This window comes from Schistocerca nitens, chromosome 3 (assembly GCF_023898315.1).
Source record: "Schistocerca nitens isolate TAMUIC-IGC-003100 chromosome 3, iqSchNite1.1, whole genome shotgun sequence".
NCBI lineage: Eukaryota > Metazoa > Arthropoda > Insecta > Orthoptera > Acrididae > Schistocerca > Schistocerca nitens.
Window position 1 is genome coordinate 908,858,737 of NC_064616.1, and position 26,593 is coordinate 908,885,329.

General features: G+C 38.0%; 1 protein-coding gene across 1 annotated transcript in view; it reads left to right on the forward strand.

Annotated features, from left to right (window-relative positions):
* LOC126248968 (condensin complex subunit 2-like) overlaps window positions 1-26,593 on the forward strand; it is a 188,135-nt gene that overhangs the window by 119,928 nt on the left and 41,614 nt on the right. The window contains exons 7-9 of the mRNA XM_049950519.1: window positions 17,425-17,604; window positions 18,113-18,323; window positions 25,985-26,132. Coding sequence (XP_049806476.1) covers window positions 17,425-17,604; window positions 18,113-18,323; window positions 25,985-26,132 — 539 coding nt within the window. The remainder of the gene's footprint in view (window positions 1-17,424; window positions 17,605-18,112; window positions 18,324-25,984; window positions 26,133-26,593) is intronic.

Here is a 26,593-nt window from a genome sequence, read left to right on the forward strand (position 1 = left end):
CTTCGAATCTTATAAATGTCTCGCTGAATATTTATGCACCTTCTTTCAGGCAGTACGTAATTACAGATAACAGCACCATCTTCAAAAAGTCTGATCTTACTATTAATATTGTCAACAAGGTCAGTAACATACAACGTGAACAGCAAGGCCCCCAGTACACTTTGCTGGGACACACCCAAACTTAATTCTACATCTGATGCTGACTCTCCATTCAAAATACGTGCTGCGCCCTCCGTATCAAAAAGTCCTTAGTTCAGTCACAAATTTTGCTTGATACCCCATATGATTATACTTCTGACAATAAGTGTAGATGTGGTACTGATTAAAATGCTTTTCGGAAATCAAGAAATACTTCATCTACCTGACTGCCTTGATCCAAAGCTTTCAGTGTCATGTGAGAAAAAGAGAGTTCAGTTTTGCGTGATCGATGTTTTTGGAATCTGTGCCAATTTGCGTGGAGGAGATGGTTTTGTTCTAGATGCAGTACCTCATTATGTTTAAGCTCAGAGTATGTTCTAAGAATCTATAACTAATTGATGTAAAGAATATTGGATGGTAGTTTTGTGGATCATTTCAGTTACCCTTCTTGTAAACGGGCGTGACCTGTGCTTTCTTCCAGCTACTGGGTATGGTTTTTTGGTTGAGGGATCCATGATGGATTATAGTTAGAAGAGAGGATAACTTGGCTGCAAATTCAGTCTAGATAGAATCTTACAGGGATTCCTTTGGGCCTTGGAAGTTTGTTCAGTTTTAACAATTTCAGCTGTTTCTCAGTACCACTGGTACTCAGTTATTTCACTCATCTTTTCTGTGGTATGAGGATTAAATTGCAGCAGTTCTTCTGGGTTTTCCTTTCTAAAGGAACATTAGAAAACTGAGTTAAGCATATCAGCTTTTGCTTTGCTGCCCTCAGATTGTTACTGTCTCATTCACAAGTGACTGGACCTTAACTTCCGTGCCACTAACAGAATTTCTTTGAGTGCGGTGTGGGGGAGTAGCCATGTATGTGAAAAACGGCATCGCATTTGAGTCAATTGATGTTTCAAAGTACTGCACTGAAAAGGTGTTTGAATGTTGTGCAGGTGTGGTTAAATTTAACGGAGTTAAACTTGTAACTGTTGTTATTTATAGATCCCCAGACTCCGATTTCACAGCATTTTTGCTAAAGCTAGAGGAGGTTCTTGGTTCACTTTATAGGAAATACAAAAAGTTAGTTATATGTGGTGACTTCAATATTAATTGTATAAGTGATTGTGCAAGGAAGAGGATGCTGGTAGACCTCTTTAATTCATATAATCTTATGCAAACCGTATTCTTTCCAACGAGAGTGCAAGGGAACAGTAGAACAACCATAGACAACATTTTTGTTCATTCCTCATTACTAGAAGGGCATTCTGTTAGAAAAAAGGTGAATGGCCTTTCAGATCATGATGCGCAAATTTTAACTTTAAAAGATTTTTATGCTGCAACTCGTGTTAAATATAGTCATCAGCTGTTCAGGAAAGCTGATCCGGTTGCTGTAGAGACCTTTGTAAACCTTATAAAGGAACAAGAGTGGCAAGATGTTTATAGCGCTGAGACAGTAAACGATAAATATAATGCTTTTCTAAAGACCTTTCTCATGCTCTTTGAAAGTTGCTTTCCGTTACAACGTTTAAAACAGGGTACTAGCACAAACAGGCAGCCTGGGTGGCTGACTAGAGGGATAAGAATATCTTGTAGAACAAAGTGGCAATTATATCAAAACGTTAGAAACAGTCAAAATCTAAATGCAGCAGCCCATTACAAACAGTATTGTAAGGTGCTTAAAAATGTTATTAGGAAGGCAAAAAGTACGTGGTATGCAGATAGAATAGCTAAGTCTCAGGATAAAATTAAAACCATATGGTCAGTCGTAAAGGAAGTTGCTGGTCTGCAGAGACAGGTCGAGGATATAGAATCAGTGCGTAGTGGGAATGTCCGTGTTACTGATAAGTCGCATATATGTACAGTATTTAATAATCACTTTCTGAATATAGCAGGTGAACTAAATAGAAACCTAATTCCAACAGGGAATCATATAGCGCTCTTAGAAAAAAGTGTTCCGAGACTGTTTCCTGAAATGCTCCTCCATGATAGTGACAAGAGGGAGATTGAGTTAATAATTAAATCACTAAAGACCAAGAACTCTCATGGATATGACGGGGTATCTAGCAGAATACTGAAGTATTGTTCTATGTATGTTAGCCCAGTACTTAGCCATATCTGTAACTTTTCCTTTAGGAGTGGTCGGTTTCCTGATCGATTAAAATACTCGGTAGTGAAGCCACTTTATAAAAAGGGAGACATTGATAATGTTGACAATTTTAGACCTATTTCTATGCCATCGGTGTTTGCTAAAGTTATCGAGAAGGTTGTATATACAAGGTTACTGGAGCATTTAAATTCACATAATTTGCTGTCAAATGTTCAGTTTGGTTTTAGAAATGGTTTAACAACTGAAAATGCTATATTCTCTTTTCTCTGTGAGGTTTTCGACGGATTAAATAAAAGGTTGCGAACGCTAGGTGTTTTCTTTGATTTAACGAAGGCTTTTGACTGTGTTGACCACAAAATATTACTGCAGAAGTTGGACCATTATGGAGTAAGGGGAGTAGCTTACAATTGGTTCGCCTCTTACTTTAAGAACAGAAAGCAGAGGGTAATTCTCCGCAATATTGAGAGTGGTAGTGATGTTCAGTCCCAATGGGGAACTGTTAAGTGGGGCGTTCCCCAAGGGTCGGTGCTGGGGCCACTGCTGTTTCTTATTTATATAAATGATATGCCTTCTAGTATTACAGGTGATTCAAAAATATTTCTGTTTGCTGATGACACCAGCTTGATAGTGAAGGATCTTGTGTGTAATATTGAAACAGTAACAAATAATTTAGTTCATGAAATAAGTTTGTGGCTTGTGGAAAATAATTTGATGCTAAATCACAGTAAGACTCAGTTTTTACAGTTTCTAACTCACAATTCAACAAGAACTGACATTTTAATCAGACAGAATGGGCATGTTATAAGCGAGACGGAACAGTTCAAGTTCCTAGGCGTACGGATAGATAGTAAGCTGTTGTGGAAAGCCCATGTTCAGGATCTTGTTCAGAAACTAAATGCTGCTTTATTTACCATTAGAACAGTATCTGAAATAAGTGACACTTCAACATGAAAAGTAGTCTACTTCGCATATTTTCATACGCTTATGTCGTATGGTATTATTTTTTGGGGTAATTCTTCTGATTCAAAAAGGGTATTTTTGGCTCAAAAACGGGCTGTTCGAGCTATATGTGGTGTAAGTTCGAGAACCTCTTGTCGACCCCTATTCAAAAATCTGGGAATTCTGACATTGCCCTCACAGTATATATTTTCTTTAATGTCGTTTGTTGTTAGCAATATTAGCTTATTCCCAAGAGTTAGCAGCTTTCACTCAGTTAATACTAGGCAGAAATCAAATCTGCATGTAGAATGCAGTTCCTTGACTCTTGTGCAGAAAGGAGTGCAGTATTCTGCTGCATCCATTTTCAATAAGCTACCACAAGAACTCAAAAATCTTAGCAGTAGCCCAAACTCTTTTAAGTCTAAACTGAAGAGTTTCCTCATGGCTCACTCCTTCTATTCTGTCGAGGAGCTCCTGGAAGAGCTAAAAAATTAAGCAAATTCCAGTGTTACATTGTTGATTGTCTTCATTTAAACTTAAGACTTGTCACCTGAATATGTTTTTTTTTCTATATTTCATTTTATCTGTTTCTAATATCGTGTTATAATTTCATGTATTGACTCGTTCCATGACCATGGAGATTTCTCCTTAATTTGGTCCCACGGAACAATAAATAAATAAATAAATAAATCATTTGACAATATTCTACTACAGTAGGCACTAAAGGCTTCATGCACTGCTCTCTTGACAGCAAAACATATTTAATTTGGCATTCTTCTACCTAATGTGGGGTACGTGATCCCTTGAATTCACAAAAATTTGCCGAATAAATAAGGTACCGTACAAACAAACGAGTGCCAGTAGAGTATGCAAATTCAGTGTTGCCAATATACATAATGAAAGAAACGTGATGAGTTTTATGCAAAACACCAATTCACCAAGGTTTAATAGTATGTCCCTATTACTTTAGAAAGTAAAAACAATTTTCATTGCAAAAAACGAAATTTTCTCCCTGGTTGTATAACTTTAACTATGGAATTCCTTTAAATAAGTGTCTGCAAGATACTGTTTGACCACTCGCTGTTACTATGTTTATAAATATTAAAATTCAGAACTTTGCACATTAAGTACGTGCGATAAGCCTAATGTGGAGGGCCTCTTTTTTTTTTCTCCTCTCTCCTTCCAGGAACCCTGAAAATGCTTCAACTTCTGGAAGTTCTACAATTGACTTAGTTGTTGAAAGCTGAAATAACATCATCACTGAAGTCATTCATCTTATTAGATCATGTTACAAAGTCAGAAATTCTCTGCTGTCTTTGTGCTTTAGGGAACCATTCTGTAGTTCTTCGGAATGTGCATCCATATTTCCACTGATTTCCAATTCAAAAATAGAACAAAGAATGCAGCTACACAGAACGAAACTGGCACATAGTACAGTCCATGGTATTGCTCCCCATTTTACCAAAGAATGGCTATCATTCCTTACCCATTGTGAGAATATAGTTTTAGGATTTGATGAAAGTGCAAACACTGTTGACAAAAAGCTCAGATAGACATCAGTGTAGGGTGTTGTAATTGAGAATCATCTCAGGTATCAGAACGGTACTTTGATTCTCTTCCCCCCCCCCCCCCCCCCCACCACCACCACCACTTCTGCTCATGATTTGTTGGAAGGCCTAAAATCTTCTGTTGGAATGCATAATTTGAATAAAAGTATCTATAGATGGCCATAATGTTCACTTTGAGGTACTCAAAGATGTATATGCAAAGATTAAGGAATCTGTAATGGGTAATGGGATGGATTTTCTGTATATAGGTTTTTGTGGGCTTCATGTGGTACAGGGAGCATTTAAGATTGGTATAACAAAAACTAATTGGAACATTCTTGTTCTTCTGAGAGTGATTTCTTATTTATTTATTTAAAGATTCTCCTGCTAGAAGAGCAAAATACATAGAATACACTAAACATACAATCTTTCCAAATAAATAAATATTGCTCAATTAGATGGTCGGAGAATATTGATATTGCCCAAAGAACATTGGAAATTTTGCCTAATTTGAAATAATAAGTTTCTGTCTCAATAAAAAAGCAAATTTGTGCCAACTTCACAACATCATTACTCGAGCCTTCTTTCCTGTGACAGTATCAGACAACTAATCACATGGCTCTTATTATTGTACTGTGACTTGCGATCTTTAGAGCTTTCTCTGATGTGATGTGTAATCAGCCCTGATGTTTAAGAATCTTTTCTTATTGGAAAAAGACCTTACAGATGAAAACATTTCAGTTACAGCAAGAAAGTTTGATCTTGATGTTAGTACTAAGGAAGCATTAAAGAAAATGCATAGCCCACCAGAGTTGGACATTGTACATCTGAAATAAGAAATGTAAACATGCATTTTAGGGATATTGGGCAAAATCAAACAGTGTTTGCGTTTAAAGTATAAGCTTACTCGTCAGTCACTGACCTTCCCCCCCCCCCCCCCCCCCCCCCCCCCCCCCCTCTAGAGAAGATACTACATAGGTGTTCAAAGTCTGTATCCCATACTGCCAGCCAGTTTGGACACCTTAGTCACTTTCAGGTAAACATGAAATAATGTTCATGCATTCTCTATTACATTAACAAATACACTTACAGAAAAAAATCACAACACCAAAGAATAATTAATGCAGAGAAATGAAGTTTTGGAAATATATTTGTCTATGTAACATATTTATCAAGATTGCAAGATCAAAGGTTAATGTATGTTTCAAGTAAGCCATTACAAATGTGAAATGCTGGTACATTAATGACCAGTGTAACTGCCAGAATGTTGACTGCAAGCATTCAAACATGCATGCATGCATTTGTGTTGTACGGGTGGCGAATGTCAGTTTGTGGAATGGAGTTCCTTGCCTGTTGCACTTGGTCAGTCAATACAGGGATGGTTAATGTTAGATCTGGTGATCAAGCAGGCCAAGGCAAGATGTTGACACTTTGTAGAGCATGTTGGGCTACAACAGTGGTATGTGAACGAGCGTTATCATGTTAGAAAACACTACGTGGCAGATTGACATACAAATTTGCAGTCAGGGTATGTGGGATAACCATGAGTATGTTCCTCCTCTCATATGAAATCACACCCCAGACCATAACAGCAGGTGTAGGTCGAGTGTGTCTAGATGCAGACAGGTTGGTTGCAGGCCCTCAACTGGCCTCTTCCATATCAACACACAGCCATCACTCCTCAAGGCAGAAATAACTCTCATCAGAAAAACCAACTGACCTCCATCCTGCCATCCAATGAGCTCTCACTTCATGCCACTAAAGCTGCAAATGGTGGTTGTTTGGTGTCAATGGAATGCACACTACTGGGCATCTGGCTCGGAGCTGTACTGGAAGTAACAGAGTTGCAACAGTTCGTTGCATCACTGTGGTGCCAACCGTTGCTCCAGTTGCTGCTGCAGAACAGTACAAGGCGCCAGAGCCATGTGCCGAACTCAATGGTCTTCACTATTGGTAGTGATAAATGGCTGTCTGGAGCCAGGTGGCTACATTCCTTCCAAGTGTTTCTGAAATATTGTAGAAGGAACATCCAACTTCTTGTAGCGCTATTGCATGCCCTCGTTCAACCTCTGAGGTATTGATAATGTTGTCTTTGTCACTTTGAAAGCATTCTTGACTAACATCAGCTCACCATGTCCACTCTCAAAGGTAACTAGTGCTCGTGGCCATACAGCATTTATTTAAAGCAAACTTGATTTGCATCTTCATAGTGGTCCTACTAGCCCCACACTTAATGCAACTGGTGTGTAATTTTAATAGGGACAATCTTTCAAACGTAGAAAGACACCTACACCCACCGAGTTTAGTTTGTTGCACAACTTCTTGGTATTGAGTTAGGATATTCGGGTTACAGTGTGCATGCACATGAATGGATTTGTAATGAGGTATGTCCATGAACCATGGACCCTGCCATTGGTGGGGAGGCTTGCGTGCCTCAACGATACAGATAGCCGTACCGTAGGTGCAACCACAACGGAGGGGTATCTGTTGAGAGGCCAGACAAACGTGTGGTTCCTGAAGAGGGGCAGCAGCCTTTTCAGTAGTTGCAGGGGCAACAGTCTGGATGACTGACTGATCTGGCCTTGTAACACTAACCAAAACGGCCTTGCTGTGCTGGTACTGCGAACGGCTGAAAGTAAGGGGAAACTACAGCCGTAATTTTTCCCGAGAGCATGCAGCTTTACTGTATGATTAAATGATGATGGCGTCCTCTTCGGTAAAATATTCCGGAGGTAACATAGTCCCCCATTCGGATCTCCGGGCGGGGACTACTCAAGAGGACGTCGTTATCAGGAGAAAGAAAAAAGGCGTTCTACGGATTGGACCGTGGAATGTCAGATCCCTTAATCGGGCAGGTAGGTTAGAAAATTTAAAAAGGGAAATGTATAGGTTAAAGTTAGATATAGTGGGAATTAGTGAAGTTCGGTGGCAGCAGGAGCAAGACGTTTTGTCAGGTGAATACAGCATTATAAATACAAAATCAAATAGGGGTAATGCAGGAGTCAGTTTAATAATGAATAAAAAAAATAGGAGTGCGGGTAAGCTACTACAAACAGCATAGTGAACGCATTATTGTGGCCAAGATAAATATGAAGCCAACGCCTACCACAGTAGTACAAATTTATATGCCAACTAGCTCTGCAGATGACGAAGAAATTGAAGCAATGTATGATGAAACAAAAGAAATTATTCAGATAGTGAAGGGAGACGAAAATTTAATAGTCATGGGTGACTGGAATTCGTTAGTAGGAAAAGGGAGAGAAGGAAACATAGTAGGTGAATATGGATTGGGGCTAAGAAATGAAAGAGGAAGCCGCCTAGTAGAATTTTGCACAGAGCATAACTTAATCATAGCTAACACTTGGTTAAATAATCATGAAATAAGGTTTTATACATGGAAGACCCCTGGAGATACTGATAGGTATCAGATAATTATATAATGGTAAGACAGTGATTTACGAACCAGGTTTTAAATTGTAAGACATTTCCAGGGGCAGATGTGGACTCTGACCACAATCTATTGGTTATGAACTGTAGATTAAAATTGAAGAAACTGCAAAAAGGTGGGAATTTGAGGAGATGGGACCTTGATAAACTGACTAAACCAGAGGTTGTACAGAGTTTCAGGGAGAGCATAAGGGAACAATTGACAGGAATGGGGGAAAGAAATACAGTAGAAGAGGAATGGGTAGCTTTGAGAAATGAAATAGTGAAGGCAGCACAGGATCAAATAGGTAAAAAGACGAGGGCTAGTAGAAATCCTTGGGTAACAGAAGAAATATTGAATTTAATTGATGAAAGGAGAAAATATAAAAATGCAGAAAATGAAGCAGGCAAAAAGGAGTACAAACGTCTCAAAAATGAGATCGTCAGGAAGTGCAAAATGGATAAGCAAGGATGGCTAGAGGACAAATGTAAGGATGTAGAGACTTATCTCACGAGGGGTAAGATAGATACTGCCTACAGGAAAATTAAAGAGACCTTTGGGGACAGGATAACCACTTGCATGAATATCAAGAGCTTTGATTGAAACCCAGTTCTAAGCAAAGAAGGGAAAGCATAAAGGTGGAAGGAGTATATAGAGGGTCTCTACAAGGGCGATGTACTTGATGACAATATTATGAAAATGGAAGAGGATGTAGATGAAGATGAAATGGGAGATACGATACTGCGTGAAGAGTTTGACAGAGCACTAAAGGACCTGAGTCGAAACAAGGCCCCCGGAGTAGACAACATTCCATTAGAACTACTGACACCCTTGGGAGAGCCAGTCCTGACAAAACTCTACTATCTGGTGAGCAAGATGTATGAGACAGGCGAAATATTGTCAGACTTCAAGAAGAATATAATAATTCCAATCCCAAAGAAAGCAGGTGTTGACAGATGTGAAAATTACCCAACTATCAGTTTCATTAGTCACAGCTGCAAAATACTAACTCAAATTCTTTACAGACAAATGGAAAAACTGATAGAAGCCGACCTCGGGGAAGATCAGTTTGGATTCCGTAGAAATGTTGGAACACGTGAGGCAAAACTGACCCTACGACTTATCTTAGAAGAAAGATTGTGGAAAGGCAAACCTACGTTTCTCGTATTTGTAGACTTAGAGAAAGCTTTTGACAATGTTGCCTGGAGTACTCTTTTTCAAATCCTGAAGGTGAGGGGTATGAAAGGGAAGCTGTGGTTGGGAAGCGAGTGAGACAGGGTTGTAGTCTATCCCCGGTGTTATTCAATCTATATATTGAGCAAGCAATAAAGGAAACAAAAGAAAAGTTTGGAGTAGGTTTAAAGTCCACGGAGAAGAAATAAAAACTTTGAGGTTCGCCGATGACATTGTAATTCTGTCAGAGACAGCAAAGGACTTCGAAGAGCAGCTGAACAGAATGGACAGTGTCTTGAATGGAGGGTATAAGATGAACATCAACAAAAGCAAAACGAGGATAATGGATTGTAGTCGAATTAAGGCGGATGATGCTGAGGGAATTAGATTAGGAAATGAGTCACTTACAGTAGTAAAGGAGTTTTGCTATTTGGGGAGCAAAATAACTGATGATTGTTGAAGTAGAGAGGATATAAAATGTAGACTGGCAATGGCAAGGAAAGCGTTTCTGAAGAAGAGAAATTTGTTAACATCGAGTATAGATTTAAGTGTCAGGAAGTCGTTTCTGAAAGTATTTTTATGGAGTGTAGCCATGTATGGAAGTGAAACATGGACGATAAATAGTTTGGACAAGAAGAGAATAGAAGCTTTTGAAATGTGGTGCTACAGAAGAATGATGAAGATTAGATAGGTAGATCACATAACTAATGAGGAAGTATTGAATAGGATTTGGGGAGAAGAGAAGTTTGTGGCACAACTTTACTAGAAGAAGGGATCGGTTGGTAGGACATGTTCTGAGACATCGAGGGATCACCAAGTTAGTATTGGAGGGCAGTGTGGAGGGTAAAAATCGTAGAGGGAGACCAAGAGATGAATACACTAAGCAGATTCAGAAGGATGTAGGCTGCAGTAGGTACTGGGAGATGAAGAAGCTTGCATAGGATAGAGTAGCATGGAGAGCTGCATCAAACCAGTCTCAGGACTGAAGACAACAACAACAACAACAACATGTGGTATTATCGTTTCCGAATTGCCAGTTTTCTTGGAGTATTTGTTCTAGGTATGGGCCTAAGCATGGAAAAATAAAGGTGTAATTTATTTAGGAAACTGACAAATATAACTTCACCATTCTGCAAGATGATTAATGCTTCCTCTGGAAATAATGTGGAAATAAAATCAAATCAGAAGACTGAAACAAGTCTCTCTAAGAACAGTTCAATTCAGTCTGCTGGAACTATGTGAATTCATTCAACAGTACGCAGTCATATCTGTTTTGTTTTTTGACACATGGGAGAGCTGCCTGACTGCTTTCTGCATGTGTGGTGTTCCCTGTTTGGAGACATTGGAACAATTTTCTCGGAATCCTCTTGGTTTGAAACCACGTGTAGCCCCTGTTTGAACAGTTTATGGCCACATTTTGAACTTGAAGAATCAGCTTCTCAGACAGAACTTCTAGTCTGTGCACGATGTGATTGTTGGAAACTATTGCTTGGACAGACATCTACACCCATATCAATGTTAGATAATGAATTGGCTACACTTTAATCCAAACTAATTTATAGGGAAAGTAAGTGTAAGGTTTTCTGTCCCAACAGAGCTTAAAGAATTTTTGAGAACTGAACTTCAGTTGTAAATAGAAAATTAACCTGCATCATTATTTTCATAGAATGTTTTTTCAAAATGTTTTATCATCCTCTGTTTTATAATCATTTTTGAAAATTAATGCTACATTATTCTTATTGAAATTCTACATGCTTACATGCTGTTTTAAAGCAAATGCAAAATATGCATGGCCTGAAATGTTTTAATATATTTTTCAATGCAATGTTCTTTCTTGTGAAGCAGTTGAACTAGTCACATCTATAGTGTGACGTATTGTAGTAAGTCAGATGGAAAAAAAACAATACACAGCAGAGAATTTTTACAAGAACAAGTGGCAACTGTTCTTGTTCCGGTCTCAAGTGCTTCAGATACAAATCGGGCCATAATGATTTATTGGAGGTCATGTTCTCAGATGTGATATTTGAATACTTGAGATGTTATTCAGAAATCGATAAAGTTTTGGAATCTTGGAATCGAGAACTTCAGGAAAGAGGTTTGTGATATGAAGGAGAGACAGCAGGTGAAGGGGTTAGGAAAGATTATGCCATTGGTAGAATATAGTATCTTGCAGAGGAGATGAATGATGCGTATATAAGAGTCACTGTCAGGATAGGGAGCTACTTCTGGAAATGGTATGGACATAATACAGGGCAATGGTGGAGGATCCAGAGTAAAAACAAAAAAAATATTTAAGGGCAGGAATATATGCGTGAGACAAGCTGGAGTCAAAAAGTAAGAGATTGTGAGGCAGGCATGGGTATAGGAAAATGGAACGGGATGGCCACAGGAGAGAGTGTAAGGCAGATGGAGGATGGGACTGATGAAATTGAGGCATGGTAGTTGTGATAATGAAGGATGTGTTGCTGGCATGGAGTGCCCACCTTCACATTTAGGAAAGGCTGGACTTTGAGTGAAACAGTCATTGAAGTATCCCACTTCATCAGTGTGCTCTGAAAGTAAGCAGTGTAGTTGGCTCTAGGCCACAATTTGGCAGTGGCCATTAATCCAGACTAATAGGTTGTTACTGGTATTACCCATGTAAAATGGAAAAATTCAGTATACAACAAAGTTAGTAATGATAATGAAATTGAGTAGAACAGAACAGAACACAATCATTATTGTCACATGACATGTTATATACAATATCTCGATTGAAACATTGATGACTCGTCAATGAATGATTCTATGCCTACCTAAGGCCAGTATTACACGATCATATTTCTTTGACAAGGATATGATCAAGGATATGATCAAATCTTCATCAAATTTGTTTGACAAAGATATTTGACATGGCGCTATACTGTCGTCATATTTTTCCTCAAATTTTAAGATGGCGGACAACAACTTCTTATTATGCACTGCGGTTTCTAGTACCACAATTGCACTCTGTATGTATTTGGAAGAAAAGCGGTGGAAAAAAGGAAACACGTTTGGATGAAGCCGTAGCTATTACATCGAGATAGTAAAATAATTCAGCGGAATGTGTTAAGAGAGCTGCTAGTGAAGGATGTAAATTACTTACGAATGGATGAGTGTGTATTCCAGTATTTGCTCAGTAAAGTGGCTTGTCGTATTACAAAAGAGAATACTCTTTGGGAAAAGCTATATATGCAGAAGACAGGCAAACTGTCACACTTGGATTTCTTGACAGGAGGGAACTTCTCTAGTTTAAAACACAGCACTTGAATATCACATTGCACATTAACCAAAATAATTCCAGAAAGGTGTGAAGGGAATTATAAAGCACTGAAGGGGAATATGTGAATGTAAATAAATTTTTAGTACACTATGTGGGCAGTAAGAACTAACTTTATTTTTGAATAATTTAATTAATGGAATTAGTGTTCCAATAACTACAAAATTAATGAAAAGTATGAAACAGATGAAGTGCTTTTTAACTTGGGGCAACTAGAGTTCAAAAATAAATGAAGTAGAATGGAAAGCTAAGAAAGAATTTTTTTATTTTCTATTCTGTATTCCGGTTTGCTAAAAAGCTGTCTGGATGTTTCCAGATGTGGAGGTGGATGGCTGTAGCTGTGATTGTGGACATGAAGTTGCCAGCAACATATTCCACTTGACCATCACTACACAATTAATAGCATGCACTGTTCCCGTTGCTCACCCCCAACCTTGTCGAGGCAAGATTATTTAAAAAAAGAGATGAAGGAACACACCAACTTTGAAGCCATGTTTACAAAGACATTAAAGAGGTGTCAAATAGCTGTAGCAACGCCAGTGCTTCAAGCAATTACATTTCACATTGCAGTGAACAGAAGATAAATGACTTTTGTGATCAAATCTATGACGAGGCCCCTAGATGTGATCATATTTATTTGATGATAGGTGACATTTGACGAAGTTCCCTATTACACCATCAAATTTCATTGACATATCAACTTTGACAAAGAAATATTATAGTGTAATACCAGCCTAAGTATACCTTAAAACAAGATACATTAAAATAAAGCATATGGATGCTCCCAGAAGCACATTGCAACCTAAGAAGATAATTGCGTGTTAGATTACTTCCTTTTTCTTAAAATTTCCACAGTGGTTTAAAATCAGTCTTTTTAAGTATTTTTCATGTTTGCTTCTCTAGTTTATAAACATGGACATACTTCAAAGAGCACACACTTTAATAAAAGTACTATATATGTATGCATCTAGATATTTAGGTACATACTTCACACGATGCGTAGTTTATAAGTATGGACACACATAAAGAGAACATATACATCCATTAAAAGGGAACATAAGCATACACATAGAATGTAATGTAGAAAAAACGGGAAAACAAATCAATATCTCCAACTTGTCTTCCTTGTTTATAAAATCATCCACACTGTAGTAGCATTGGATTTTTAAATATTTTTCAGTGTTTGCACCTGTGGGTTCTAGCTTGCAGTCCTTAAAGTTTGAACGCATTTTATTGCTAAGCTTCAAAGCCATGTAATATGGAGTATTATCAAATAATGGTAGTCTGTGGCAAGGTACATGTTATCTTGTTTGTGTCTTGTTTGATGTTGCTTTGAAACATGACTCTGCCTCTTTCAGCGAATGTTGGAATAACAGATTGTGGGCAAATGTATGGAGCAGATGTTGCAACTAGGTTGTGAAATGGTTATGACCCATAGGCAAGGGGATTGAAAGGAGTAGCAACTTATGGGCAGAAAGATATTTACATGGGTTGAGTGTGTAGTAGAGTACCATTATGGGAGTAGGGAGAAGGGTAGTTGGAAGGACATTTCTCATTACATGGCATGGTGAAAGGTAGTCAAAGCCATGGTGAAGGATGTGGTTCAATTGTTCAAGTTGAGGTTGTTATTGGTGCAGTGCCTTAAGCATTCTGAGTGTGAGGTTGCTTGCTACAGCAGATTTTTCTCTCGCCAGATACCATGACTGTATTGGACATTACAGTGTTGAGAGGGATGGCAGATTCTGACATTGTGTTATTGGTGATTGGTAGGTTTGAAAATAATGTAGATTTTAAAGGGACCACCTGAGATGGATGTTAATGAGTGGGAAGGAGGTGACTTGTTAATGATGTGAGGGCAAGGTGAAATAAATAGGACCTGCTTCTGAAATTGTTATTTATGTGATTAGTTGTGATCTTGGAGCATTACAACAAATAGCAAGAAGAGTGGTGTGTAACAGTATAACATGTTCATTCATTTGTGAGCATTACACTGCATCGCAACATTGAAATTTATTACTTGTAAGTGCACATTACTTTGTGAATTGTTACATAGTTCTCCAGTCAGTGCAAATAAAACAAACTTTTATTTTATAGCCATATTATTAGTGGAGCAACCATTACTCATCTTGCTGATAAAAGAAGCTGTTTTTTGTCAATTCGTGAGGTAGTTTCGGTAATGGAAGCTCCTGGTAAAATGTAAATAATTTAAGAAGTAAATGTCACAAATCACCAAAGAGTAGAGCTGCCGAGTCATTAAGACATATAAACGAGACAGAACTATGAAAGCTTTTGGTTGAATTGTTAACTGAATTTGAAAAGTGGAATAAAGTATCTGTGGAGTGATATCATACAAATTATAAAAATGCATAAAAGTATGTTCCATGTCTCCTCCTAAACCACTAGACTGATTTTAGCCAAACTTGGTACAAACTTTATTTCCTGCCTGTAAAGAATCACCTATCAAAGAGGTGGGTGTGAAAAAGCAGCGTAGCCCATGATGCGAGAATGCCCATACTTTAGTCATCCAGTATTTGAAATTTGAAAATGAGGCACTTAGAGGCTTTCAACAAACTTTACACATAATTTCAAACCTTTGTGAAAATTTTTCTTGCTAAAATCCTCTCAAAGTGATGAAAGCAAAAAGTTTATTGCTTACTAAATTTTTGTTGTTCATACAGTAAAACTGACACATGCAGCATGCCATTTTAATTTATTACTTCTTTACTACTAACGGTATGTATGAAGAATTTAGCAGACAGTATTCACATGTACCACTGAGTGTACCACAAAATTTATATCATTGTATAACACTTTGTTCAGGAGATATGACATCATAACACTGAATGCATGAGAAACTTACCAGATTATGTGTGATGTTTTAGTTTATTACTTTTTTACTACTAACTCTATTCACAACATATTTCATAGATAGTAGGCACATATACCATCAGATGTACCTGCAAAATTATGTCATTATACAGTACATAGTTCAGGAAATACAATGTCATAAACATTGAGCTGCCTGAAAGCGAAACTGCAGGGCATAATACGCTATACATGCATGTGAAATATGTGTATGAATGCTTGCGAAATATATTTGGCTTGTGCATATGTGAGGAAAGTCATGGGTAAAAGGCTCATACTAAACACCTGGAACTATTTCAATCAAATTTGGTACACATACTAGTTACAATCTGGAAATAAATACTGTAGGGTATGAACCATCATCCTCCTGTGCGGATGAATATGGTAATGTTGTGGGAAAAGGGAGGGTGAGAAGATGGAGGAGGGGGAATTGGACAGAGAGGGGGAAGAGATGGATCGGGGGAGGGGAGCTGGATTAAAAAAGATTGGAATAAACACACATACTCGGGCAATGCGTGGTACTTGGGTAATGATCTGAATAAAGCCCTTGACTGTCTTCTTTATGACACCCTGCTCACAAAACTTGAATTTTTTTGTATAAATAACTTATCCTTAGCTGTAATTTGTTATTTAAGTAACAACATGTAATTTATCTCTGACAGAAGCAAGCATACTGCCGTGAATATAGTTAGGACAGGTGTGCCACAGGGCTTGGTCCTTAGACAATAAATCTTCAGAAGGCCTTCATTTATTTCAGTTTCGTGTTTCTTACGATCCGCTGTAATGGAACAATTCTTGCCATGTTGAGAATGATTCAACTGTGCAGAGGAATGTGCAAAGTTCCTTCAGAGGGACACGGCAGTCATCTTTATCTACTTTAATATAATTACAGTGCTACTCTACATATATGTTGAACCTAAGAATAATTTGAATTAAAAGATGAAATCTAATGACACTACACTGGGAGCAAGGGGAATTTAGATATAATGAGATACAGGCTATTAAAGACATGTAGCACACACAAAAGGAATGGTCTAATTTTTTTTAATTAACTCCCATATTCTGCTTGGACTGTGCCCTTACAACATAAGTTATGGAGTAAATATAATTTTCTGAGGTAAATAATACATATTGGCATTAGTTTTTAAGGATTTTTATGTAGAATTATGTAAACTTTTTATGGGCAATGCCATAAAAGTCCATAATGTATTTAATGAAGAAGTCAGTTTTGCCGTATGTGGTCAGTGGTGAATAAAGGATCTTTTAATGTGTTGTGGTGGCCAACTTTTCAATTTATCTGAAAGTAATGCATATCTTAGTGTGTGTGTGTGTGTGTGTGTGTGTGTGTGTAAACTAAAAGGTGAAATTGTCAACGAATTCATGAAATTTCAACTGTGAAACGTACTGCAAGCAAATGAAGAATTCTTAAATAACATACTAGGTGGGCAGCAAAAAAAAATTGTGATGTGAAGCTACATTAGGACAAGAACCTGTGAAAATGAATTAGTAACATCAGTTCAAGTAGTAATGTTTTCAGTAACATGAACGTAAGGTGTAATGACAAGAATATAAAACGAATAAAGAAACTAAGCAGCTCAGTCCTAGTGCCTACATACTCATATACTGCATCAGGAGGAAAGCACAACCACATGTCCCAGATACTTATCACCACTACCACCACATTCCTTGATATTAAGGTCAGGTTTTTGTAGTATCATAGTACAGAAGCCTTTCAAGAACACATGGAAACAAATGTATTTTGCTGTTGGTACTGAGTTGGAAAAAAATGTTGCATATGTAATTTTGCTCTCTCTCTCTCTCTCTCTCTCTCTCTCTCTCTCTCTCTCTCTCTCCAGCTTGTCAAATTCTTCATCTCTCATGTGTTAAGACTTGGAACTTCATTTTGTTCTATCACTGCTCTTTACTTTTTGTCTTAAAGGTTCAGTCCTTGAAGCTCATGAAGATGATGGTGATAGGGAGCCATCTAATAGTCCAGAGGTCCATAACTTTGATATTCGAAATCATCTGTCATCAAAATCACAGGAATACTCTTACTTTAATATAGAGAAACTATCACTTTGGCGAGGCCCATCACATTGGAAAGTTTTTGCATCAAAAGGTATTTTGAAGTGTTTTTGAGCTAGTGTACTGATTTATTTTAGTAAGATTTAAATCACTTGTGACTCTTGACTCGGAGGAGGGGAGATAATGATGTTTTCCTGCCCCTCCCGCATCACTGGAACTTTTGTTGATTTGGTACACTCTACCATCACTTCCCAAGTACAAACAGTAGCACATGCAGTCAAACATCAGTAACTTATGTGTGGTGAACTTGGCAGATTGTGGCCACAATCCCCCTTCACTTTTTTCCACACAACTGTCAAAAGTCACAAGTTTCTTAACACTATAGTATTTTAGTGTGTTTTTGAGTAAAAATAATTTTAACACTGGCAGTAACAGCCTTGGAGATATAATTAAACAACAGCTGTAATGTCATCAAAAAAAAGAAGAAAAGAAAAAAAAAACATAGGAGCTATATTTATCTACTGAGTTCATGTGTTTCATTGCAAGGATACCCTCGCCCTGCTTCTGTTTATATTTCCATTGAGGTAGCTTATTTCCCACAGACAAAACTGAAGACACAGAAAAAGTGAAAAGGAAACAGAGGCCAAAGAAAAAAGTGAAGAACCTGTTTCCAGAAGAACCTGAACAAAACATTGATGATAAATTGCAGAAGGGGAGATCACAGAAGCTTACAAAGAGAACAACGCAGAAATGGCAGGAGAGTAAAGTAACTTCTCAACCTGATGTACACTATGAAAATAGTCATTTTCGAAGGTACATTTTGATTCTTTTTTTTATATATATAAAGTGTGTGTATATACACTGTGATCCCAGTGTCAAATATTTCAACAGAACAGTTGTGAAATAAAGAAATATACAAAGTAGAATATTTGTAATGGACAAATTAGAATTTTTCTTTTGTTATGTGACTTATAAAGAAAGGCTGAAACCTTGCATTTTTAGTGTACTGCGATATTGGCAGTGCTATTGATTGTACCTGGAATTAGAAAACTTGAAAGTATTGACTTTTTTTTTTTTTTGTCAGCACTAGATTTTAAATCTCTTTAAGTATGCTGTACTTTGTATTCAGTAAAGAGATCATTCTTTTGCAGAAACAGCCATTATTACTCTACGTTTGTCCAGCGGAGGGAGGTATGTTTGTTGATTGTGTGTGTGTGTGTGTGTGTGTGTGTGTGTGTGTGTGTGTGTGTGAACTTGTTTACCAGCTCAGTGTCTTATTATGATAAAACCAGTTGAGTATCTGCAGAGCGAATTTCAGCACTGGTTAAGAGTCACACCTGTTGCCACAAAATAGTTGTAGAATGGATGGTCATCTAGAACCACATTAACACAACTTAGTGGAATGTTCTTGGAACGATAAATTTTGTGCAGGAAGGGGATAAACCTACATCATGCTAATGTCATGGTAGCTGCAGATACAACATTTCCTGGCCTTAACAGTAATAAAATCATAGTATCTCCATGAAAATGTGGAAACAGGATTGCATTTTATATATGTATAACAGTCTGCCAATTTTTGGTAGTGGAAAGAAAAGTACATTGGAATTGTGTGCTTTTCTTTACCTCTTATTTTCCTTCTTCAAAGGCTTTTCTCTGGAAGCCCCCTACCTTTATTATTGTGTGAATTTTGTGGTTGAAGAGGGTAAGGATTGTAAATTTTTGATCTATTAAGAGAGAATGCTTTGACAGATAGGTCAGGTGTACAGGGAACCAAGGTGCTGTGAAACTGCAGAGACAGCAAACAAATGTCTTACGAGGGTTGTGCTTTTAACGGTTACTGGAAATCAGTGTACTAAAAATGTGTAATACATCGAATAAGTAGATTCCAACTTAGTTGTGCCTGAAACTTGAGTGTGAGTTACTGACAGTCAAAATATTGTTTGCTAAGAGCACCCTTAAAGTAACAGTTGTCATTAAAAAGGTATATGTATTCATCTGAGAGGACATTATAATCAGTTCATCATAAGAATAAACCTGATGTAAACATTGTACTATGTATTCTTCTGCATTTGCTCGAACCTCATTGGATGTCTGTCTCACGTGGGACTGCAGTAAAGCTGTCTCGAGTACTGTCAAGTATGATAGTAAGTGAAAGTTTTGTGCTGTGAGTTACACGCACATTGACATAGCGATAATATGGCACAACTGGCCGGTCAGGTGGTACAGCTAGCCTGCAGTGATATGGCCAGCTGCAGTTCACACGTAAAAAGAGACAAGCCGAGGAGCAATACAGCTTTGAATGTTGTTTAATTTTAAGCACACTGAATAATACACTGCAAATCTCCCACAATATACTCCTTACATGTAATTTTTGTGCATAAACTGCGTGTAAGAGTGCAAGCTTCTTCATCTCTGAGTAATTAGTGCACCCTACATCCTTCTGACTCTGCTTAGTGTATTCAGCTCTTGGTCTCCCTCTAAGATTTTTACCCTCCACGCTGCCCTCCAATACTAACTTGGTGATCCCTTGATGCCTCAGAACATGTCCTACCAACCGATCCCTTCTTCTAGTCAAGTTATGCCACAAATTCCTAGCCGGCCGAAGTGGCCGTGCGGTTAAAGGCGCTGCAGTCTGGAACCGCAGGACCACTACGGTCGCAGGTTCGAATCCTGCCTCGGGCATGGATGTTTGTGATGTCCTTAGGTTAGTTAGGTTTAACTAGTTCTAAGTTCTAGGGGACTAATGACCTCAGCAGTTGAGTCCCATAGTGCTCAGAGCCATTTGAACCATTTTGAACCACAAATTCCTCTTCTCTCCAATTCCGTACAGTACCTCCTCATTAGTTATGTGATCAACCCATCTAATCTTCAGCATTCTTCTGTAGCACCACATTTCGAAAGCTTCTATTCTCTTCTTGTCCAAACTATTTATCGGCCATGTTTCACATCCATACGTGGCTACACTCCATACAAATACTTTCAGAAACGACTTCCTGACACTTAAATCTATACTCGATGTTAACAAATTTCTCTTCTTCAGAAACCCTTTCCTTGCCATTGCCAGTCATTTTATATCCTCTCTACTTCGACCATAATCAGTTATTTTGCTCCCAAAATAGCAAAACTCATCTACTACTTCGTCTCATTTCCTAATCTAATTCCCTCAGCATCACCTGATTTAATTCGACTACATTCCATTATCCTCGTTTTGCTTTTGTTGATGTTCATCTTATACCCTCCATTCAAGACACTGTCCATTCTGTTCAGCTGCTCTTCGAAGTCCTTTGCTGTCGCTGACAGAATTACAATGTCATCAGCAAACCTCAAGTTTTTATTTCTTTTCCATGGATTTTAATTTTACTCCAAATTTTTCTTTTATTTCCTTTAATTCTTACTCAGTACATAGATTGAATGACATTGGGGATAGGCTACAATCCTGTCTCACTCCCTTCCCAACCACTGCTTCCCTTTCGTGCCCCTCGACTCTTATAACTGCCATCTGGTTTCTGTACAAATTATAAATAGCCTGTCGCTCCCTGTATTTTACCCCTGCCACCTTCAGAATTTGAAAGAGAGTACTCCAGGCAACATTGTCAAAAGCTTTCTCTAAGTCTACAAATGCTAGAAACGTAGGTTTGTCTTTCCACAATCTTTCTTCTAAGATATGTCGTAGGGTCAGTTTTGCCTCACGTGTTCCAACATTTCCACGGAATCCAAACTGATCTTCCCCGAGGTCGGCTTCTATCAGTTTTTCCATTTGTCTGTAAAGAATTTGAGTTAGTATTTTGCAGCTGTGACTTATGAAACTGATAGTTGGGTAATTTTCACATCTGTCAACACCTGCTTTCTTTGGGATTGGAATTATTATATTCTTCTTGAAGTCTGACAATATTTCGACTGTCTCATACATCTTGCTCACCAGATAGTAGAGTTTTGTCAGGACTGGCTCTCCCAAGGGTGTCAGTAGTTCTAATGGAATGTTGTCTACTCCGGGGGCCTTGTTTCGACTCAGGTCCTTTAGTGCTCTGTCAAACTCTTCACGCAGTATCGTATCTCCCATTTCATCTTCATCTACATCCTCTTCCATTTTCATAATATTGTCATCAAGTACATCGCCCTTGTAGAGACCCTCTATATACTCCTTCCACCTTTATGCTTTCCCTTCTTTGCTTAGAACTGGGTTTCAATCAAAGCTCTTGATATTCATGCAAGTGGTTATCCTGTCCCCAAAGGTCTCCTTAATTTTCCTGTAGGCAGTATCTATCTTACCCCTCGTGAGATAAGTCTCTACATCCTTACATTTGTCCTCTAGCCATCCTTGCTTATCCATTTTGCACTTCCTGACGATCTCATTTTTGAGACGTTTGTACTCCTTTTTGCCTGCTCCATTTTCTGCATTTTTATATTTTCTCCTTTCATCAATTAAATTCAATATTTCTCCTGTTACCCAAGGATTTCTACTAGCCCTCGTCTTTTTACCTATTTGATCCTGTGCTGCCTTCACTATTTCATTTCTCAAAGCTACCCATTCCTCTTCTACTGTATTTCTTTCCCCCATTCCTGTCAATTGTTCCCTTATGCTCTCCCTGAAACTCTGTACAACCTCTGGTTTAGTCAGTTTATCAAGGTCCCATCTCCTCAAATTCCCACCTTTTTGCAGTTTCTTCAATTTTAATCTACAGTTCATAACCAATAGATTGTGGTCAGAGTCCACATCTGCCCCTGGAAATGTCTTACAATTTAAAACCTGGTTCGTAAATCACTGTCTTACCATTATATAATTATCTGATACCTATCAGTATCTCCAGGGGTCTTCCATGTATACAACCTTATTTCATGATTATTTAACCAAGTGTTAGCTATGATTAAGTTATGCTCTGTGCAAAATTCTACTAGGCGGCTTCCTCTTTCATTTCTTAGCCCCAATCCATATTCACCTACTACGTTTCCTTCTCTCCCTTTTCCTACTAACGAATTCCAGTCACCCATGACTATTAAATTTTCGTCTCCCTTCACTATCTGAATAATTTCTTTTGTTTCATCATACATTGCTTCAATTTCTTCGTCATCTGCAGAGCTAGTTGGTATATAAATTTGTACTACTGTGGTAGGCGTTGGCTTCATATGTATCTTGGCCACAATAATGCGTTCACTATGCTGTTTGTAGTAGCTTACCCGCACTCCTATTTTTTTATTCATTATTAAACTGACTCCTGCATTACCCCTATTTGATTTTGTATTTATAATGCTGTATTCACCTGACAAAACGTCTTGTTCCTACTGCCACCGAACTTCACTAATTCCCACTGTATCTAACTTTTACCTATCCACTTCCCTTTTTAAATTTTCTAACCTAACTGTCCAATTAAGGGATCTGACATTCCATGCTCCGATCCATAGAATGCCAGTTCTATTTCTCCTGATAACCACGTCCTCCTGAGTAGTCCCCACCCGGAGATCCGAATGGGGGACTACTTTACCTCCGGAATATTTTACCCAACAGGACACCATCATCATTTAATCATACAGTAAAGCTGCATGCCCTCGGGAAAAATTACGGCTGTAGTTTCCCCTTGCTTTCAGCCGTCTGCAGTACCAGCACAGCAACGCCGTTTTTGTTAGTGTTACGAGGCCAGATCAGTCAGTCATCCAGACTGTTGCCCCCTTCAACTACTGAAAAGACTGCTGCACCTCTTCAGGAACCACTCGTTTGTCTGCCCTTTCAACAGATACCCCTCCGTTGTGGTTGCACCAACGGTACGGCTACCTGTATCGCTGAGGCACGCAAGCCTCCTCACCAACGGCAAGGTCCGTAGTTCATGGGGGGGTTCTAGTTTCATATGCTGTTGTATTTGATTAGCTGAAAATACTTAGTAACCTAAAAAATAAATTTCCTAATCTTGAAGTGTAGGAAATATTTTCTGATGGTGCTAGTTATCATTTCAGATAGCAAGTGCACATCAGCCTATATAACTTCCAGCAAAGGAAATTGTGTCTTTTGTTAAAGTGACTTTTCTTTTGTTCATTCCATGGAGAAAGAGTTGTTGGTGGTGTTGGAGGGATGACGAAGCATCGTGTGTAGCAGCATGTGAAAGCCAGACAAGCTGTCCTGACTGACTGCACATATTTTGTACATTGTGCAAAATTTGTAATTGATGGTGATTATAAAAGAAGTTCCAGCACAAGAAGCAAAAAGCCATTCTGACATATTTCAGAAGCGTAGGAGTGATACCTGGATCCCTTCTGCTCATCATGTCCACAATGTCCACGCCATTGGGAAATACACAGTTAAAATAGGTTTGTTGTCTGAGGAAGATAACGCACACTTCCATTTCAAACCTGTTGCAGACCAGAGTTATCAAGAAGAAGCACTCAAATTGTTTCACTAACAGCTGCAATCACAAAAAATTTTTAGTTCCTTTTGGTCAGTGGGTTATTGCAAAACTAGAATCTGAACAAGGACATTTGCATAAATGTCTTGGACACATCGTCAGTGAGGAAAGCTTAAAAAAAGTTTTTTTAAGAGAGTGGGGAATAAATTTGTATGGTCAGAGAAGGATGATCGTAATGAGGTTGATATTTCCCAAGCAGTGTCTACTTTACGAGAGCCTATTACAGATCATTGGGAAAGGTTGACTTTTGCTGAAATGACGTTAAACCTCTTAAAATAATTTGTTTTCTGTTGTTTGAAAGCTCTTCATTTATTCACAAGTTAGTCACAACACAGTGATTTTAGTATTGTTAAGTGTAAACTTTCAGTCCTTCACTATAAGTTAAATGGATGTTACATCTGCAACACTAAAATGTTATATTTGTAACACTTAATTATTGTATCAGTTAGGGTGAGTTGATTTAATGTGTGATATCTTTACGTAAATGTTGGTCCTTGTACATCATGTAAATAACACACATTTTGATTTGTACAGAGGAATCTTGCAGATATTAAAAGGCATACAAATAAATGTGCATTATCTTTGATATTCCGAGTTACCTCTGCAGCACTACCTTTTTATATATATTTTAGTAGCAAATGAACACTGCTTGCTTCATCAGATCTTATCTGTATGTTGTTTATATTAAGACCTATCTAAATAAAAACATGTAGCTTGTGGGGGTTTATTTTCGTATTAATACTTCACTTTAAGCTGTACAAATACTATGTCCACAACTATCACTCTATGTGTAGAGCTATTTTGCTCTTGCTGGGGTCTGATTACATTTTTAGATTATCTGCTGTTCCTTGTTTCCTTCAGTCATGGCATGTTATATTTTTTTCTGACATGGGCCTAGTTGTCCATATGCCTACTCAATAGTTCTTTTTATTGATTTATATATTGTATCAGTCATCCATTTCTACTGTGTTAATATCATCCCACATCCAGTGAAAGTAATGTAATGCCAAATGCATATTAAAGAGTGTGTGTGTGTGTGTGTGTGTGTGTGTGTGTGTTTTCTGATTTTCTCTGGTAGTTCAAACCATTAAGATATTAGGGTATGCAGATGATCTAAACATCATTAGCGATAGGAAAGAATCCGCAACAGCAAATGCGAATGCGTTAATCAAGGCTAGTGAAGATGTAGGTCTAAGGATAAGTGAAGACAAAACTAAATACCTGGTTACTACTAGAATGCCAACAGCAGTAGATCAGGAAATGTTAAGAGTTGGAGACATGCATTTTGAAAAAGTGAACACATTTAAGTATCTAGGTGTGGACATCACTTCGAGAAATGAGATTGAATCCGAACTGAAGAAGAGATTACGGGCAGGAAATATGTGCTACTTCTCATTGAATAGTCTAAAATGTGAGCTGCTATGATAGTGCGGTGGTCTGCTAGATGTCTGCCTGATACACGGTACCTGCAGGTTGTGTGCCACTCCTTACACACACACACACACACACACACACACACACACACACACACACACACACGAGACTGGGGTGCAGTTTTTTCCAAGAGAACCTAACTTTCGAATGAAGAAACATTTATTGCTAAGGAAAACATATAAAACAGAAAATAAGATACAATTGCATAGGCTTCTGCGGCCAGAGTCAGTTGACATAAAAGTTTTATGGGCATGGTACTGCATCATAATGTATAAAACTATTGCTGCTGGAGAAAAGCCAAAATTTCGGCCGTCGTTGCAGCGATCTTCTTGCTGTTTACATTATGACGCGGTACCATGCCTACAAAATAAAATATCACAAATTTTCTGCTATTGGGGCAACATTTCAATGTAAAGCTTGCAAAGCCAAAAACCTAGCGCCACTCAATTGCAAAATGGGTTCTTATTCTCAGTATGGAACACACTACCCAAAAATGATAAATTTTTTACTCAAAAAATGGCATTTTTACAAATATATATATATATATATATATATATATATATATATATATATATATATATATATATATATATATGTTGGAGCTTGTTGTTTTGCTAATCATTTATAGTTACTTCTGTTGTTTCTCAGGTTATATCATAATCCAAATTTCCTCGTCAAATTTGTAAGTGAGCGAAATTTGCCAATGTCAGAAGCAGAAGTGGTGGATGACGGTGACGCTGTAAATTATGATTATTGCAATCGAAATGACACTCTGGAGTACTGTCCAAATGTTCCAGTAAGTGGTTAAGTTTTATTTTGAATATTTCTTAAAATTAAAAACTTTATGCTATTACAGATTGAACTACTTTAAAAACATGTTTTGCTGGCCGGTGTGGCCGAGCGGTTCTGGGCGCTACAGCCTGGAACCGCGCGACCGCTACGGTCACAGGTTCGAATCCTGCCTCGGGCATGGGTGTGTGAGATGTGCTTCGGTTAGTTAGGTTTCTGTAGTTCTAAGTTCTAGGGGACTGATGACCTCAGCAGTTAAGTCCCATAGTGCTCAGAGCCATTTGAACCAAAAACATCTTTCAAGCTAGTCAACTCATTCTAGTCAAATAAAAAGCTGCCAAGTTGTATTGGTAAACCCAGATAGTCATATGACTAATTGTTTTCAATAGTAATTAAGCTAACAACTTTAAATGTATATTGATTCATCCATTAGATTTTGCTCATATACCTTCTGGCCATCTTCAGAGT